The 17,577-nt window shown below is 42.5% G+C and overlaps 1 protein-coding gene across 1 annotated transcript in view; it reads right to left on the minus strand.

The window, feature by feature from the left end:
* Nucleotides 1–1,550: 1,550 nt before the first annotated feature.
* Nucleotides 1,551–17,577, minus strand: part of LOC126457391 (lysozyme-like) — a 33,439-nt gene continuing 17,412 nt past the window's right edge. The window contains exons 2-4 of the mRNA XM_050093651.1: nucleotides 15,953–16,150; nucleotides 10,250–10,323; nucleotides 1,551–1,964 (exon numbers count right to left, since the gene is read on the minus strand). Of these exons, the coding sequence (XP_049949608.1) occupies nucleotides 1,806–1,964; nucleotides 10,250–10,323; nucleotides 15,953–16,150 (431 nt within the window). The 3' untranslated portion in view covers nucleotides 1,551–1,805. The remainder of the gene's footprint in view (nucleotides 1,965–10,249; nucleotides 10,324–15,952; nucleotides 16,151–17,577) is intronic.

A 17,577-nucleotide genomic window follows, 5' to 3' on the forward strand; every position in this document is an offset into this window, starting at 1 on the left:
GGGTTACTATTAAAAAAACGCAGTTGATATCCGTTTGACCTATGGCAGCAGCATGTAGCGGGCGAACCATAGCGCCATCTGGTTTCCTCCTTCAAGATAGACGAGTTTCGTTCTTTGTAGGTTTTTCGTTTGACGCTTATTTCGTGAGATATTTGGCCCGCTCACTGTCAATGGACCACCCTGTGTAGATACATCACAGATGTTTGAGATCTCTGGTATAATGTAGTTTCTTTTCATTAAAGCACTTCTGTCTTCGTTTCAGGCAGGATCACCCATTTCGTTTTATGCTGAGGTGCTATTCGTATACAGTTGGAGAGCCTCTGCAACGCTTTTAGAGTTTACGGAGAATACCGAGTGAGATGGGGCGTGAATGGGAATTTGGGCTGAAGAGGGAGGCGTGTTATGGTAGTCCGTCCAGTTATGCAAAGCCACTGTGCCAGTAGTAGTGGTTAGCGCACCTGCCTAATGAGCAGGCAATCGAGTGCGAATTCCAGCCTTGGTACAAATTGTCATTTGCGGTTGAGTTATTTAATGTCTTATGTAGACCGCTCGCTATTGAAATTGGAACATCACTAAGGCAACAAACAGCACATTTCAAATTAGTGTCAATTGTAGGACATTCTTGGACATGCAAATGAGTAATATTCGAACAAATCTGCACAAAGGACACAAAAAATCTACCTCTTGTATACAAGGTAAAAATTTACAGTGGGTTCCTTAGTTAGGAGACGCAGTTGAATGCTGATCGTGAGCTGTTGGTATTACGCCTAATGTGAGAAGGACAAACGCCTACCAGCACATGGAATTCGTCAACAGCGGGATCGTGGCCCATGGTTTGTCGATCCGCGATACTGCTGCTCGCCTTGGACATGATTTCTCAGCTGCCATGGGAATGTGTCTTCACGAGGCCGTCCTCAATGCAATGTAAGGTCTCTAACGGCCCCAAGCGACTAGCACCCGCGAAGGGAGACAGCTTGTCAAAATTACACAGCAGTGTCACGTACTTTGAGACAGGCAGAGGGCTGGTTTGCAGGGAGACAAGTATCTGTATACACTGTGTGGTGACGTCTGTAGCAGAACGGTCTGTAAGCACCGCGCCAATTAGTGCGGCTTCCTTCTGCGCTGCAGCAGTGAGAGGAGCGTGTCAGTGGTGTGCCCAACGAAAGCGCCACAGGGACGGCACCACGCCATCCCGCTTCTGCGTATGGCAGCAAGACTGACGTATGCACATGTGGAACCTCCATGAAGAACGAATGTCCCAGATCCCATTCGTCTTCGTCATACTGGCCCAGTATTGCCGTGGTGATATGAAGTGCCACTGTGTATACAATACGACCACATGTCATTGGCACAGCCGGTAATTTCGATATGCGGCGTTATTTCTGGCGTGTTAAAGTCGGAAGCTGTGCCCTATCTTCGTGACTGCCGTTACCACCATCTTCTCCACATAATTTCTTTCCTTTTTTTGTTTTTGTACAGTAGCTGTCGCTGGTCAATGATCGCAAGCATTTCAACATTAAAAGATGTTGAACGATTTAATAAAACAAGAATTATACTTTTCACTTTATTGGCTATAATATAGCGTTACAAATACATAAATAATAAAAAAGGCATGAGTGATTATGGAGATGCAAGCGTATACGACAAAGTGTTGACCTATCGTGTAGATGAAATGAGGCGAGAGAAACTGGCACAGTCTTCTTAGTCTTGAAGTGGTTACAGGTGAGGAGGAGAAGCGCCCGCTGCGCTGTGTGTGTGTGTGTCATCACTGGACGTCCAGCAGGTGAGGTGGGGTGAGCTGCGCCTCAGCCCTGGCCGTTGCCCACCAGCTGCGCCACCTGCTGCTGGCACAGCATGAAGCGGCTCTGGTAGTTGTAGTCGAGCGCGCCCGTGCACCCGTAGCCGCCCAGCCGGTGGATCGCCGCGAAGTCGAAGCAGTCGATGCGCTGGTCACCGTTGCAGTCCTGCAACACAGCAGGCAGCGCTTTGTTACTGGCCATGTCGCCGTATGTCAGAGAGCAAAAAGATAGCAATGTCCTTCAGGTTAGCCAATCTCGAAACTTTTCCCCGTGGAGGAAGTGGTTTGGCTGTGCTGTAGACCTTCGTGGAGTCTGCGTGTACATTAGCTCGTGTAAAGGCGCTAGAAGAGGCAGTTCTGATGTTGCGATTGATAATGGAAACTTGAAACCTCCCCTTAGAAAAATTTATGAATGATTATGCTGATAAACACCTTACGTTATTTGATTTTCAAACAGCTGAGTAAAACTGAACGTACTCAGACATTTCTCTCTTTACTTATTCTTATCATCACTAAACTGACAGCCAATATTTTTAGCGCAACGCAATCTGACTTTCAATAATCCCTACAAAAGAATGGCCCTGACTAACAATAACCTATACCTTTCATGAATCACTTACCTTACAAAAATCTTCGTTATTAGAACTACTGCAATACAGCGAGCGCCAATACTGCCAGCTAAATAAAAGATTCTAACTACTGAAGGCACTAACTACTGATAGGCATACTTAGCAAATGAAAGATTTTGATAGAGAACAAACAATGTATTTACCTTAATAGTGCTCAAAAGTCATTATATAATCAGTTCATGACTTCCAGTCTTACAAATTTACTGTCTATGATGGACACACGTCCAGATCATCCGCTCTCAAAACTCCGCCATCTCTCTCCCCACATCCACCACTGCTGGCGGCTCACCTCCAACTGCGCAACGCTACGCGCTGTTAAGAGCCAACTGCCCAACACTACAATAGCAAATTCCAACAATGCAAACCAGCCACAGACTGCACACAGGACAGTCAGTGATTTTCATATAGAGCGCTACATGGCGTTACCAACATAAAAACCTAAACAGCCTACTTACACCTAAACAGCCTACTTACAAACTAGACAAAAGAAAAACCATGATACGTTGATAGGATTTATCGATCTGCGTCAGTTTCTAATGGTGCAAGATGTTCGATGTTCTGCGAAAAACAGTGTAAGCTGTAGGGAAAGATGGACAGTAAACAATACGTATAAGAGCCAAGAGGGAACAATAAGAGAGGAAGACCAGGAACGAAGTGCTCGGCTTAAAAAGGATATGAGACAGGGATTTAGTCTTTGACGCCTACTGTTAATCTATACATCGAAGAAGCAGTGACGGACATAAAAGGAAGGTTCAAGACTGGAACTAAAATTCAAGGTGATAGAATGTCAGTGGTACGATCCGCTGATCGCATTGCTGTCCGCAGCGATCGTGAGGAACTACGATATCTCCTAAATTGAATGAACATTCTAGTGAGTACAGAATACGGATTTAGAACAAATCAAAGAAAGACGAAAGTAATGAGAAGTAACACCATTGTGATTATCGAGAAATTTTAGATCAGGAGTGGTGATCACGAAGTAGATGTAGTTAAGGAATTCTGCTATCTAGGCAGCAAACTAATCCATGACGGAGGAAGCAAAGAGGACGTCAAAAGCAGACTAGCACTGGCAAAAAGGACATTCCTAGCTACGAGAAGTCTACTTGTATCAAACACAAACCTTAATTTGAGGAAGAAATTTCTGAGAATGTACGCTTGAAGCGCATCATTGCATGGTAGTGAAACAAGGACTGTGGGAGTGCTGTAGAAGAAGAGAATCGAAGGATGCGAGACGTAGTATTAAGGAGAATGTTGAAAATTACGTCGTGTGATGAGGAATAAGAAGTTTCCCCACAGAATCGGCGAGGAAAGGAATATATGGAAAACACTAAATAGAAGAAAGGTCATGATGGTAGGACATCTGTTACGACACCACGGAATGACTTCCATGGTACAACAAGGAGCCTGCCGTTGTGGCAGAGCGGTTCTAGGCGCTACAGTCTGGAACCGCGCAACCGCTGCGGTCGTAGGTTCGAATCCTGCCTCGGGCATGGATGTGGGTAACGCCCTTAGGTTGGTTAGGTTTAAGTAGGTCTAAGTTCTAGGGGACTGATCACCTCAGCAGTTAAGTCCCATAGTGCTCAGAGCCATTTGAACCATTTGAACACGGAGCTGTACAGGGTAAAAACTGTAGCCGGCCGAAGTGGCCGTGCGGTTAAAGGCGCTGCAGTCTGGAACCGCAGGACCGCTACGGGCGCAGGTTCGAATCCTGCCTCGGGCATGGATGTTTGTGATGTCCTTAGGTTTAACTAGTTCTACGTTCTAGGGGACTAATGACCTCAGAAGTTGAGTCCCATAGTGCTCAGAGGCATTTGAACCATTAAAAACTGTAGAGGAAGACAAAGATTGGAATACATCCAGCAAATAATTGAAAACGTAGGCTGCAAGTGATACTTTGGATGAAGAGGTTGACACAGGAGAGGAATTCGTGGTGGGTCGCATCAGACCAGCCAGACGACTGATTACTCAAAAAAATCAAACAAAAAATAAAAGTCTTCTCAACGCAGCTGTGGTAATGGATCTCTTTCCCTCATATCAGTGTGCTCCAATTAGTCACACTTAGTTGTCGACGAGGAGAATATTAAAACCAATAGATGTTTAAATACACAAACATAACGATGATTGCAATAGGGATCTATCGGATACTATGATCGAATCATTTAACTGTAATTCACTGCCATGTCTGTCGCGTATTAAAAATTCATTTTTTTGAGATCAGAACGATACAAAACTTATCTGCGTGTCTGCTCGCAAACTTGTCATTTAGTGTACACCTGACACAAACCAAAGAGTTCGTGTGCAAATGTTAACCAGTTGGTGTAAGTCGAACTTCAAAACTGTTTATGATAAAAACAGAGTACCTATGAGGCGGGCCTGGTTTTTAAAAAGAGTCATAAAATGAAAGTAAGTATGTAGTTTTAACAAAAGATAAAATAGTTTTCATTATAATGAACGGTTTCGGCTTAATTATGGCATTTTCAGATCTAAAATATAGAGAAGATAGTAACACAGTACAGTGGCTTCAGGTATCAGTTAACATCCCCTCCATACTTCACTTCTTGAGATGCTCTAATTTGGACTTTGTTCATCTATATAAACAAAAATATAAATGTTCGTTAGTTCAAAATCTTTAATCTCAAAAAAACGTTCTTCACCGAGTACTTTGAAATTTCTACACGTTGGATTCTAATACGTGCATGTTTTTATGTACGTACTTGTCACCTAAAATACAGAAATATATATGTAATATGTAAAGGGAGAAAATTGTTAGCAAAAATCTCGAAAAGTTCTTGACCGATTTTCTTCATATTTTTACATGATACCTTAAATGAACATTCGGATGCATATAGGCTGTATAATTCTTTCTACCAAGGTGAGCCTAGCCCAGTTATACGAGGACTATGTTCACTTGTCGATAGAAGTGGAACTTCTCTTTACTGGCAACCTTGATCATTACGCGTAGAATGGTTATGTTGTAAGCATCGCTCACTACGACAACTGATAGGTGCTATATCGCTGTATTCCTATTCTCGAGGGTATCTGATAAAGAAAGTATGTAGTTGCATTTACTAAACCCGTAGTTGCTTCAGTATTCTGATAAATGAAGAAGTTGTGAATTTTAACTATTCAGCAAAGTAGTTGCCTCTTTACACTCTCACTAGTCGAGAACCTAGCTGCGGTATCTGATCGATTTATAAAATATCGGCGGCAGATTTACAGAGCGTTATAGTGCTGCCGCACGTATTTTCAGGATTTTTCATAACAATAAGCACAAATTATAAAAAAAAAAACTAGACAGAAATAACAAACGATGGCAGCATAAATGGATTTTTGTATTACTGTGCGAATCAACATCCCAGATGTTTTGCGAATGTTTGTGGTTTAAATGACACAAAATTTGAAGAAAATCACATTTCCAGCAAATTTTCCTGGTTGCAACAATCGACATCAGCTTAACGCGCAGCATGGTCAGAGACACAATTTCTGTATATTCTTTTTGGTAACTACTTTCTGAGATCAAGATGAAGAAAACTAAAGAGATACCGGAACTCTTAGTTATTCACGACTTTATTTTTGCGATGAGAGAGTCTGTTCGTTAACATGTAAAACCTTGTCTTTGGAATGGCTATACAGGATGAGGCTAAAGCCTGGATACACCCCAATAAAAGTCGAACGGTCTGAGGAATTATAATGGCGTCTGGTACGGGGTGTCTGTAACTTGGGGGCGCAACTCGTAGGTGCTATGGCGACAGCGGCGGCCACCTTGAAATCCGCCGATTTGGGTTACCTGTTTCAAATGGGAAGGGCGTCATGTGGTACATTATTTTGAACTGCCTCTTTCTCAGGAATATGTATTGTAGTGTACTGTATGGAACGGGGGACCTAGAAACGACGTAGAGGCTCCGTCCCCGCCGTAGACCACAGTGGTACACAACCTCACAACAGACTACAGCAGTCCACTCACCCCACCGCCACCCCACACCGAACCCAGGGTTATTGGCCCCCCAGTGGACAGCCTCTCCCCCCACCACCGACCCCCCACCCCCCTCGAGAGCGTCTCACACCAGACGAGTGTAACGCCAATGTTTGCGTGGTAGAGAAATAATAGTGTATGCGCACATGGAGGAAGTGTTTGCGCAGCAATCGCCGACATGGTGTAACTGAGGCGGAATAAGGGAAACCAGCTCGCATTCGCCGAGGCAGAAGGAAAACCGTCTTAAAAACCATCCACAGACTGCCGGCACACCGGACCTCGACACTAATCCGCCGGGCGGATTCGTGCCGGGGACCGGCACGCCTTCCAGCCCTGAAAGCAGCGCGTTAGACCGCTCGGCTAACCGGGCGGGCTCAGGGATTTGTAAGTGAAATCTGTTTTAAGATTATATAGAAGTTATGATCTGTTAAAGTTTGCAATTATAAGGAGGAGTTTAATTCTGTTTACTGTTACAGGTGACCCGCAGTGGCACTAACGCAACAGGAGCGCATTGAAATTGTGTTAATGAGTGGTGGACGAAGTGCCACAGTGACTGCTGCTGACTTCAAAGCCCGGCATCCTGAAAGAAATGATATTTAACATATGACAGTATCCAAGCTGTTGGACAAATTTCGTGCAAGAGCTTCTGTGGTGGACAAGTTACACGATGGACGTCCAAGAACAGCCACCTACAATAGACTGCAACAGCAATTTGTGGCGTCGTCTGTGAAACGTCCACATCAACAACATGCGGTGTCAGTCAGCGTTGCACACGCACGAATGGCAGCCGTACAAGTTACAGTTGCAACAGAATCTCTCGGAGGATGACTCTGATAGGCGGGTGCAGTTTGCAGAATGCGGTCAGGATCGGTGTAACAGGAATCCAAACTTCGTACGACAGGTACTGTTCAGTGACGAAGCTAATTTTTATGTGAAAGGAGATATAAGTAAACAGAATCATCGTTACTTATCACATTCAAACCGCTCGTGGGTGTGTCCCTGTAAAGGTGCTGGTGATGAAAAAGCGGTGGTTTGGTGTGGGATTTGGGACACAAAAATCGTGGGTCCATTGCGTATTGATGGAACCTTGAAAGGGGAGAGGTATCTTAACATGCACTGTTGAATCTGCAGGGTGATTTCCCAAACTTTTTCCAAGAAAGCGGTGCTCCTCCCCACTATGCTACTGAAGTCTGGGAATTTCTGGAGGAACAGTTTGGAGGTCACTGGGTAAGAAGGAGCAGTTCTATCGAATGACCACCGCGGTACCCTGATCTTGCACCTCTTTTATCCGTGGGGTCATTTGAAATTAATTGTGTATGAGGTAAAAATCAACGATGTAAGCCACCTTGGCCGGCGTATTGAGGAGGCGTGTGTCTCTGTTGACCCACAAATCCTGCGACGTGTGCAGCAGGACTGGCAAAGACTCAGGTTGTGTGTCCAGTGCAATGGAGGTCATGTGGAGCATATGCTGTAATGCCGACTCTGATAGTGTCTTAAACTTTAACAAGTCATAACTTCTACATAAATAAAGATATCTTAATTGTGAGTTCAAAATGATTTACCACATGAACAGATTCCAATTTGTAACACGTGACTCAAATCCAAATGGCGGATGGCCACCGCTGTCGTCATAGCTTCTAGAAGTTAGGTTCGCACTTACAGACACCCCATACCAGATGCCATTATGATTCCTCACACCATTCGACTTTTATAGTGGTGTATCCAGACTTTTGCCTCACCCTGTAGTTACGTTACATTAAGCACGCGAAACAGAGATTCTTTGGAGCTAACTCTGGCGGCCAGTTCTGTTTACAAGTTCAATTTATCAGTGCTTAGCATCAGATCAGAAAACGCTTTGCGTCAATGTGTTAACCTTGTTAACATTCTGGTGGAAAGTTTTCGCGATGCACGCTACTCTATGGAGGATGACATCTTCAGCCGCAGGCATGTCAGAAAAAACAGACTACGGAGAAAAAAAACACACACACACACACATGAACAAGATTTTGTATGTAGATAAAAACATAATGTGGAGTTTTTAACGAATTATGGTTAGTAATGCAGATTTAGTTTTTTTACTGCTTGAACTGAGTAATAAACTAATAGTTAATTCCAAAACGTTTATTCGGTACTCAACGTATAATCTGTGACACATTTGTGAGACACATTTTACACAACCTGTTTAGTGTTTTCCATTGTGTGATCGTTTCATGTTAGGAATTGATAACCGCGACAACGGCGAAGGGTGATGTTCCCTGTAGGTAATTGTGAGACTTACGCATTTTGCTGAGGAATATTGCCTGGTGTAGGTCGTTTCGTAGACTCTAATCTGTTAGTAACTACACTCATACTTCCTTCTCTCTCAGTACGGTATACCCAACAAAAAATTGCAACGTTATTCAAAATAATCTAGACACTTTCAGGTGATTGTAAAAAAATATTTCCATTATATATATATATATATATATATATATATATATATATATATATATATATATATATATATAAGCTCAAGAAGTTTCTTTTACTACAATGATTTCCAGCAACATGGCTGCCAGATCAACGGTGGATGAATTTTGCGTGATGGAATTCTGCAAGAGTGAGTCTTCAATTGCAGTGCGTCGGAAAATCAGCAACCCATTTAAGAAAGTTCCACCTACCAGACAATCCGTTTACGAGTTGGTACAGAAGTTTAAAGAGCATGTTTTCGTAAAGGCAACAGCAGAGGACGGACATTAACATCCAAAGATCAGTTAAACAGATGAGGGAAACATTTTGAGTTGGACTATAGATTTCCTGAGTGTCGTGTGACTAACGGTTCACACACTGAACATTTGTGAACATGGCACAAAACACTTATTGAGTTCCTGTTTATATGAATATAACCATACAATATTTACATGAATACAAGCTTTTTACAATTACATGAAATTTTCTAGATAAGTTTCAATAACCCTGTATTACAGGTTGACGTTATCATGAAGTCAATATACTGTGCCACGTCGGCTGGATGTATCAAGAGATATGGTTTAAGAGGACTTCATATTTCGCCTATAGCTGTAATTTCAGCGTTACGCTACTCAGGCATTAATTATTAGTGCCATATCACAGCACCAAATATTTATGTTTGACTATGTCATAATTCTGAAACTGCAATAGCAAAACAAAAAAGTCTACCGTCCACCCTAAGGAACTCGTACTGGCTCCGGACTCAAGTCACTAGACGTTAAACAGGCCGCCTACCTCAAGGAATTTGTACTGACTTCGGATCCATGTCACTAGGACTTAAATAGGTGAGCAGCGGACTTCGATTTAGATCGCATTACTTTATTCCATCTTTTTTGTAAATTCTCTAAATTGTCTTGGATGGGTAATAAGATAAGTAAGTAGCCAAAAAAACGTTAACTTACCCACTACCGCCTAAAGGAAATAGAGGGAGAGAAAAATTTACTTCATAGTTGCAGTATTACACGTCAGCAGATAACTTCGCAAGAATGTTGTTTATAAAATTGTAGTCTGTTAGTTGGTAGATTAGGACCAATGTGATAATAGTAGAGGTGTTGGCTGGCGGTCCATTTCGATTGACGTACGTAAAAGTTGCAGAGGATGATAGCCAGATTTTTGCACTGTCGTAATTTCCTAACGCGGTAAAACAATTGTAAAATTATCGAAACAGGATATTGGCTACAGCATAATAAATATGTATCAAGAAATAAAAATTTATAGCACTGGCAGAATAGAGCGAAACACACGGTAGGGGATGGTCAAACTCAGACAGACGGTGCCTAATGTAATCGTTTAGGATTTTCACACTACAGAAATAACTGCGGGCATGCGTTTTCCACTTACCTGACCGAACTTGGACATGTAGCCTTGGACGACGCGCGCTGCACAGAACGGCTCCGTGACGCATCGCACGTACGCTGCAACAGCAAAAAGACGGCCGTCACTAACAGTTGTACTCACTGTCAGCGACAAATAGCTCCAGACGACAAACAACCTTCACCTGTCATTTATTAGTCAATCACAGAGTTAATATCCACACTTCTTTCCTTTAATTGGCCTTATTTACTCTCACGATCAGATTGTGAATAGAGCATGACATTCTCCCCTTGCGGAAGAATAAAACATGAACCTTAACATCATCGACAAGTATCCTTATGAATTATAGACGATTTAAAAAATTATAAGAGCAGACTGAAAGAAAGACGTACTGGAAGACATTAGATATTACAAAATATGCAGGGACTAACATGGACACGCATAGGTGGAAAAGGTCTAATCAAAAGCATCCGGACACCTAACAGTGGACCTAACAGTGGGCAATAATATGGGATGTGTCCACCCTTCGCATTTATGACCCTTTCTGTAAAGTGGCTGAATGTCTGTGGTGGAATGGTAGCCCATTTTCTTGAAGAGCCGAAACAGGTCAAGGTAGTGCTGTTGGACGCTGGGTTCTAAGTCTACGTTCTGACTCATCCCGAAGATGTTCCAGTGAGTTCAGTTACGGTCTTTCACTGTCTGCCACTATAATGTTTACCCTCTAGAGCTCCCTCTAGTACGACGGTAGTTATTCCCTGATATCTTAGCAAGTCATATAATCCTTTCCTTTCTTTTTAGCAGTTTTCCATATATTTCTTTCCTCGCTGATTCTGCGGAACACCTCCACATTCCTTATGAGTCCACCTATTTTTCAACTTTTTTCTGTAGCACCACATCTCAGATGCATCGGTTCTCTTCTGTTCTAGTTTTCCAACAGTCCACGACTGTCATACAATGGTACGTTCTCAGAAATTTCTTCCTCAAATTAAGGCCTACGTTTGATACTTGTAGAATTCATTTTGCCAGGAATGCCGTTCATGTTAGTGCTAGCCTGTTTCTCATGTCCTCCTTGCTTCTTCCATCATTGGTTATTTTGCTGCCAAGGCAGCAGAATTGCTTAACTTCATCTACTTCGTGATCAGCAATCCTGATGTTAAGTTTCTCGCTTTTCGCATTCCTACTACTTCTCACTTCTTTCGTCTTTCTTCGATGTGTTCTGAAACCAATCCATTCAACAGATTCTGTAATTCTCCTTCACTTTCACTGACGATAGCAATTTCAATAGCGAATCTTATCGTTGATAGGCTTTCAACTTGAATTTTAATCCCACTCCTCAGCTTTTATTTTATTTCCGTCGTTCCTCCTTCGATGCTGTCAGGAATGTTATTATCCGCGAACCACCCATTAGCAGATTTTAGTTTATGACAGGGTAAATTGCCAGGCTGATACAATCAGTCATTATGTCCGAACCGTTCCTCTACTGTACGCAGTATACAACGCTGTCAAATCCTTCTGCATTAAGGGTTTCCTTAAAGACACTAAGGAGACCATACTATAACCACGAAAACCATTCCCATGCTGTATAGCACCACGCGTCAAGCGTGAGCAATCGTGGAACCCATCTTGCAGATAGCTTTCTCGTGTCCAAATGTTTATGCAAAATATTATGTACCTGATTATTCGTGATGCCCACAGCACTAGAAATCTTACGCACCTTAACTCTTCTGTCATCCATCACCATATCATGGATTTTATCAATGATTTCTGTAGTCGTAACCTCCACAGGGCGTCCAGAACATTCAGCATCACTTGTGCCCATATGGCCACTCCCAAAATTTCGAAACCACTTATAAACTGTTCTAATCGAAGGTGCAGAGTCACTGTAATTTTTATCAAGCTTCTCTTTAGTCTCCTGGAGCGTTTTGCCTTTCATAAAGTAATGTTTAATCACCACGCGAAATTCTTTTTCGTCCATTTTTTGACAATCACTCGACCTCCTCGATTCACACGAATGCCAAACACAAAGAAATAGACGAATATGGCTGAAACTTGGTGTGCGTTCTTTACAAAGATGCTACTAACTAAAGATGACCTCGATACGCGCCGGTGGTGCCACCTCTCGGACTTCGCACGGACTTTTTAAACGCTGCTCGTATATAGATCGTTCCGCCTTTCGTGACATACAGTAGTCAATTCCGCACTACGTTGGGCATCTGGATACATTTGATCAGCTAGAGTATTTGGAGAAATCAAAAGGATGCCCTTATTCAGCAGTGGATGTTCAATGAGTGATGTATTTACAGTAGAAAGTAATAGACATTAAGGTCAGATAGCGCTAGCGGACTTCGACTGGTGAGAAAGTTTCCACATAATCGGAGGCACTACAGTAAGCAGATTAAAATGGATGGACGGTGCAGCTGTAGGCTATAGACTATTCAGAGATAAGGAGGCGTGTCCCTCACAGACTAGCGTGCAGAGTTGCAGTAAAACATTATTTTGATAAACTACCACAAGAGCCGGCCGTGGTGGCCGAGCGGTTCTAGGCGCTTCAGTCCGGAACCGCACTACTGCTACGGTCGCAGGTTCGAATCCTGCCTCGGGCATGGATGTGTGTAACATCCATAGGCTAAATAGGTTTAAATAGTTCTGGGTTCTAGGGGACTGATGACCTCAGATATTAAGTCCCATAGTGCTCAGAGCCGTTTGAATCATTTGAACTACCACAAGAACAGCAACATATTCAATATTGCAGGAGTCAGGATGGCTATATCACGTACTCTCCCGTGTCATCAGGGTGTGAAATATATCGTTAACGATACACCTGTTAAAATATGAAGGGCTTATTTCAATAGTGGTACAAGTCCATTTTTGCTCATTCTGAGATACAGAGTCCTAAAGTTAAATGAGAGCTGAAAAATCTACAGTATACATCCTTGAATATTTCTGGTATCTCAACTGTAGATGTTTCAGCGCTCATTTAACTTTAGGAAATATTCAAGTATATATACTTGAATATTTATAGTATCTCAACAGTAGATTTTTCAGCGCTCATTTAACTTTAGGACTCTGTATCTCAGAATGAACAAAAATGGACTTTTACCACTATCGAAAAAGCCCTTCATATATAAACGTTATTAATAAAGAAAAGTGTATAATATTGTATCAAAGTAATTCAAATCCTTCTTTCAGTGATGGCCCGTATACATCTGATTTCATCTTCCAGAGGAGGAGATCAGTGCTTCACGTCTAGTCGACATCAAGGTCGTTAGAGGCGGAGCACAACAGAAGAACGGAGAAGGAAAGCGACCGTGCCCTTTCAAAGCACTCATCCTGGCATTTGCCTTAAGTGGTTTAGGGAAATCAGGGAAAACCTAAATCAGGATGGCCGGACTCGGGTTTGAACCGTTGTCCTGGCGAATGCGAGTCCAGTGTGCTAACCCCCCGCTGCCGCGCTCGGTCGTGTTCCGGACTCGGGATGGTCTACTAAACATTTGTCGAAACTGAAGAGGATCTCCTTGCAAACATTCTCCATGCCTGTGACACTGTTCAATCAACACCGATTGTACTCTAACGGATGTTACGGAACTTTGTGTGATGATGACATATCTGCATAGAAGGTGGGTACCGCGACTCTCAACGATTGTTGTGTATGTATAATATCGTGCTGATAAATAAAATAAAAATAAGAAGATATCTAGTTGGGTTTGGCGATGAGTTGTTTCAGTCCTAGGCTCCCAGACTCGATAATACTTTCCCTTCTGCAGAATGCCCGACACCTTTTGTCATCATAACATGAATACTTGTGTTGCCGTATAAATGTAGTTTTTCGTGGAGTCGAAGTTTTCACATAGGATTTCCAGCTTCTACAACACCTCAGTGAGGGATACCAATGATAAGTTCTAGTTTTTCTCAGGTCAGTTATTTGATTTCGGGAAGTACATGCACAAGTAGTACGCAGAAAACTTACGTCAATAACTTTAGTTCAAAATAATGTGTTAATTATCACACTTTTCTGAATACATACACAGCCGTTTAACTCACTTCAGAGGTGAATTAGACGTTATTACTATGATGTTAATCGTAGTCGTACAACAAACAACTAATGTCGGGCGCTGACTCTTGACGACTGGCTTCTACTGTCTATGCGCAACTGCTGTTACTTCGGAGATGTTTTTAGTATTGGCTTACTACGTAACTTCATAGCATTATTTAGTAATAAAGGTACTTTGACAGTTGTCTTAGACTACGTTTTAAATAAGGCAAAGTCAAACTTGAACGCTTTAATAACAAATGAGTAACGTGATATATTATCGGACAGTGATGCAGACAAACGTGTTATATGGCAAATTCATACCTACTTGACTATATTGATCAGCGACTTATAGGTCTATCATTCACGTAACTTCGACAGATGTATTAAACTCATTGAATGCTGTTGCTGTTGTGGTCTTTTGTCCTGAGACTGGTTTGATGCAGCTGTCCATGCTACTCTATCCTGTGCAAGCCTCTTCATCTCCCCGTACCTACTGCAGCCTACATCCTTCTTAATCTGCTTAGTGTATTCATCTCTTGTTCTCCCTCTACGATTTTTACCCTCCACGCTGCCCTCCAGTACTAAATTGGTGATCCCTTGATGCCTCAGAACATGTCCTACCAACCGATCCCCTCTTCTGGTCAAGTTGTGCCACAAACTCCTCTTCTCCCCAATTCTATTCAACATCTCCTCATTAGTTATGTGATCTACCCATCTAATCTTCAGCATTCTTCTGTAGCACCACATTTCGAAAGCTTCTATTCTCTTCTTGTCTAAACTATTTATCGTCCATGTTTCACTTCCATACTTGGCTACACTCCATACAAATACTTTCAGAAACGACTTCCTGACACTTAAATCAATACTGGATGTTAACAAATTTCTCTTCTTCAGAAACGCTTTCCTTGCCATTGCCAGTCTACATTTTATATCTTCTCTACTTCGACCATCATCAGTTATTTTGCTCCCCAAATAGCAAAACTCTTTCACTACTTTAAGTGTCTCATTTCCTAATCTAATACCCTCAGCATCACCCGACTTAATTCGACTACATTCCATTATCCTCGTTTTGCTTCTGTTGATGTTCATCTTATATCCTCCTTTCAAGACACTGTCCATTCCGTTCAACTGCTCATCCAAGTCATTTGCTGTCTCTGACAGAATTACAATGTCATCGGCGAATCCCAAAGTTTTTATCTCTTCCCCATGAATTTTAATACCTACTCCGAACTTTTATTTTGTTTCCTTTACTGCTTGCTCACTACACAGATTGGATAACATCGGGGACAGGCTACAACACTGCCTCACTCCCTTCCCAACCACTGCTTCCCTTTCATGTCCCTCGACTCTTATAACTGCCATCTGGTTTCTATACAACTTGTAAATAGCCTTTCGCTCCCTGTATTTTACCCTTGCCACATTCAGATTTTGAAAGAGAGTATTCCAGTCAACATTGTCAAAAGCTTTCTCTAAGTCTACAAATGCTAGAAACGTAGGTTTGCCTTTCCTTAATCTTTCTTCTATCATTGAATGAGTAAGAGGAATAGTATTAAATACACAGTTTTAGTAACCCGCACAATGGCCGTAAGCGATAATTTTTTTAACCCTGAAACCCGGGAAGCCATTTACAATACGAGTATTGGTAACCTGTTTAGACTCGCGCGTGTGCGGTTACTTAGGACATGAACCGTGCGTACCTCCGTCGCTGTTAGGGTCGTCCTGTGCGATGACGGGCTTGCCGGCGTCTGCCCAGTAGGCCCAGGTGATGCGGAAGAGGCCGCAGACGTCGCCGTTGCAGCCGAGCGTGCGGTTGCAGCCGGAGACTGCCTCGCAGATGCAGCCCAGGCACACGTCCGACACTGGCGCCTGCGGGTTGCCCGTCGCCGGCAGCTGGCCTGTTGGCACACAACCACAGCCCTCACGTCACCGCCGCGGTTACCGAGCACCTTCCACGGCAGCATGCAGGATACTCACAGTATGACTGTTTTAAGAACTAACATCATAAGAAGAAACATTAGCGAATTAGGTGTGTCAGGAATAAACGCATTTCTCGTTACCGGTTAGGAAACCCTTATAAAAGAATACACGGAAGATTTCATGGTACCAGTACATATATTCGTGTATTGTTAATATTAGCAGCTATTCTTCCTCAGTTACTAGCTCAAAGTTTGTTAAAAAGCTGCTACGAAATACATCTAACTCGAGCGATTCAAAATAAAATGCTTACACTGAAATGCAGCCGGGTAACGTAGCCGACAACCACTGATATTTTGACAACCGAACACGCCATCACATTAAGGAGGCAAATGCAACGAAAGATAGCTGCTTAAGGCCACTTAAATCGCCTGTGAGCGGGACCCAGCCAACCAGGAACCAAAATAATATACAGAAAGACAACACACACTCTAAACAACTAGCGTCGCCACACAAGCATAAATGACCGTATGACGATATCAAAGTGAAACATTAAGAAATTAATTAGTAATCTGGCAGAATTCCCGTTAGTGATCTGAACATTCAGCACACCGGGAGAAGCTATAGTTAAGCTTAATACCTCATCTCAAAGATAAGGGAATTATGGATAATGTATGGTTACAGCGGGACGGAGATCATCTCATTTTTCTACTGAGGTGTGTCAGTTCCTTGATGAACAGTTTCGAGGCTGTTAGATTGGGCGTACTCCAGGAACATTTCCACCCTCATTGAAGTGGCCATCATGAAGCCCGTACCTTACTGCGCAAGACAGCTCATTATGGGGAGCAATTAGCTCCCATATGGCTCAAAGTTGGTACAAGACTAATGAAGAATTGCGTAAAGGTCTTTGAAAGCATTACTGCTGAGATACACGTCAAAATGTCAAGGAGCACACAGAGACGCATAGCTGTCGGTGTAAGGTACGACAGTGCAATTACAGATCCGCTGGATGCAAAGGTCTAAATCTGAGTAGTCCAGTATTCAGCACAAAATATATTATTTTGCCCTCAGGGTACGGGGATTTTTCGGACACACTGTACAAAACGTACCTTCTTAGAAACTCTTCCCCATGCTCTAAAATAGGGACAGACTCTGATGACAGAACGTGGTACCTTTACAGCATACTGAATTTTCAAAGTCAGAGACCACGTACAATTTAGTAATTCTAATCATTAGTGCATTTCAAAGTAATTAGGTACTAGTTTCATTAATCCGTGGGTCACTTTTATAAGGATATTGGATGCATCATGGTATTTCAGTTTAAGACGTACATGTACTCATATTAAAATTTCCAACATTTTGAACAGATATTATGATGATAAGATTCTTAAGGCTCTTTTCTATAGCT

The sequence above is a fragment of the Schistocerca serialis genome, chromosome 2 (assembly GCF_023864345.2).
Source record: "Schistocerca serialis cubense isolate TAMUIC-IGC-003099 chromosome 2, iqSchSeri2.2, whole genome shotgun sequence".
Taxonomy (NCBI): Eukaryota; Metazoa; Arthropoda; class Insecta; order Orthoptera; family Acrididae; genus Schistocerca; species Schistocerca serialis.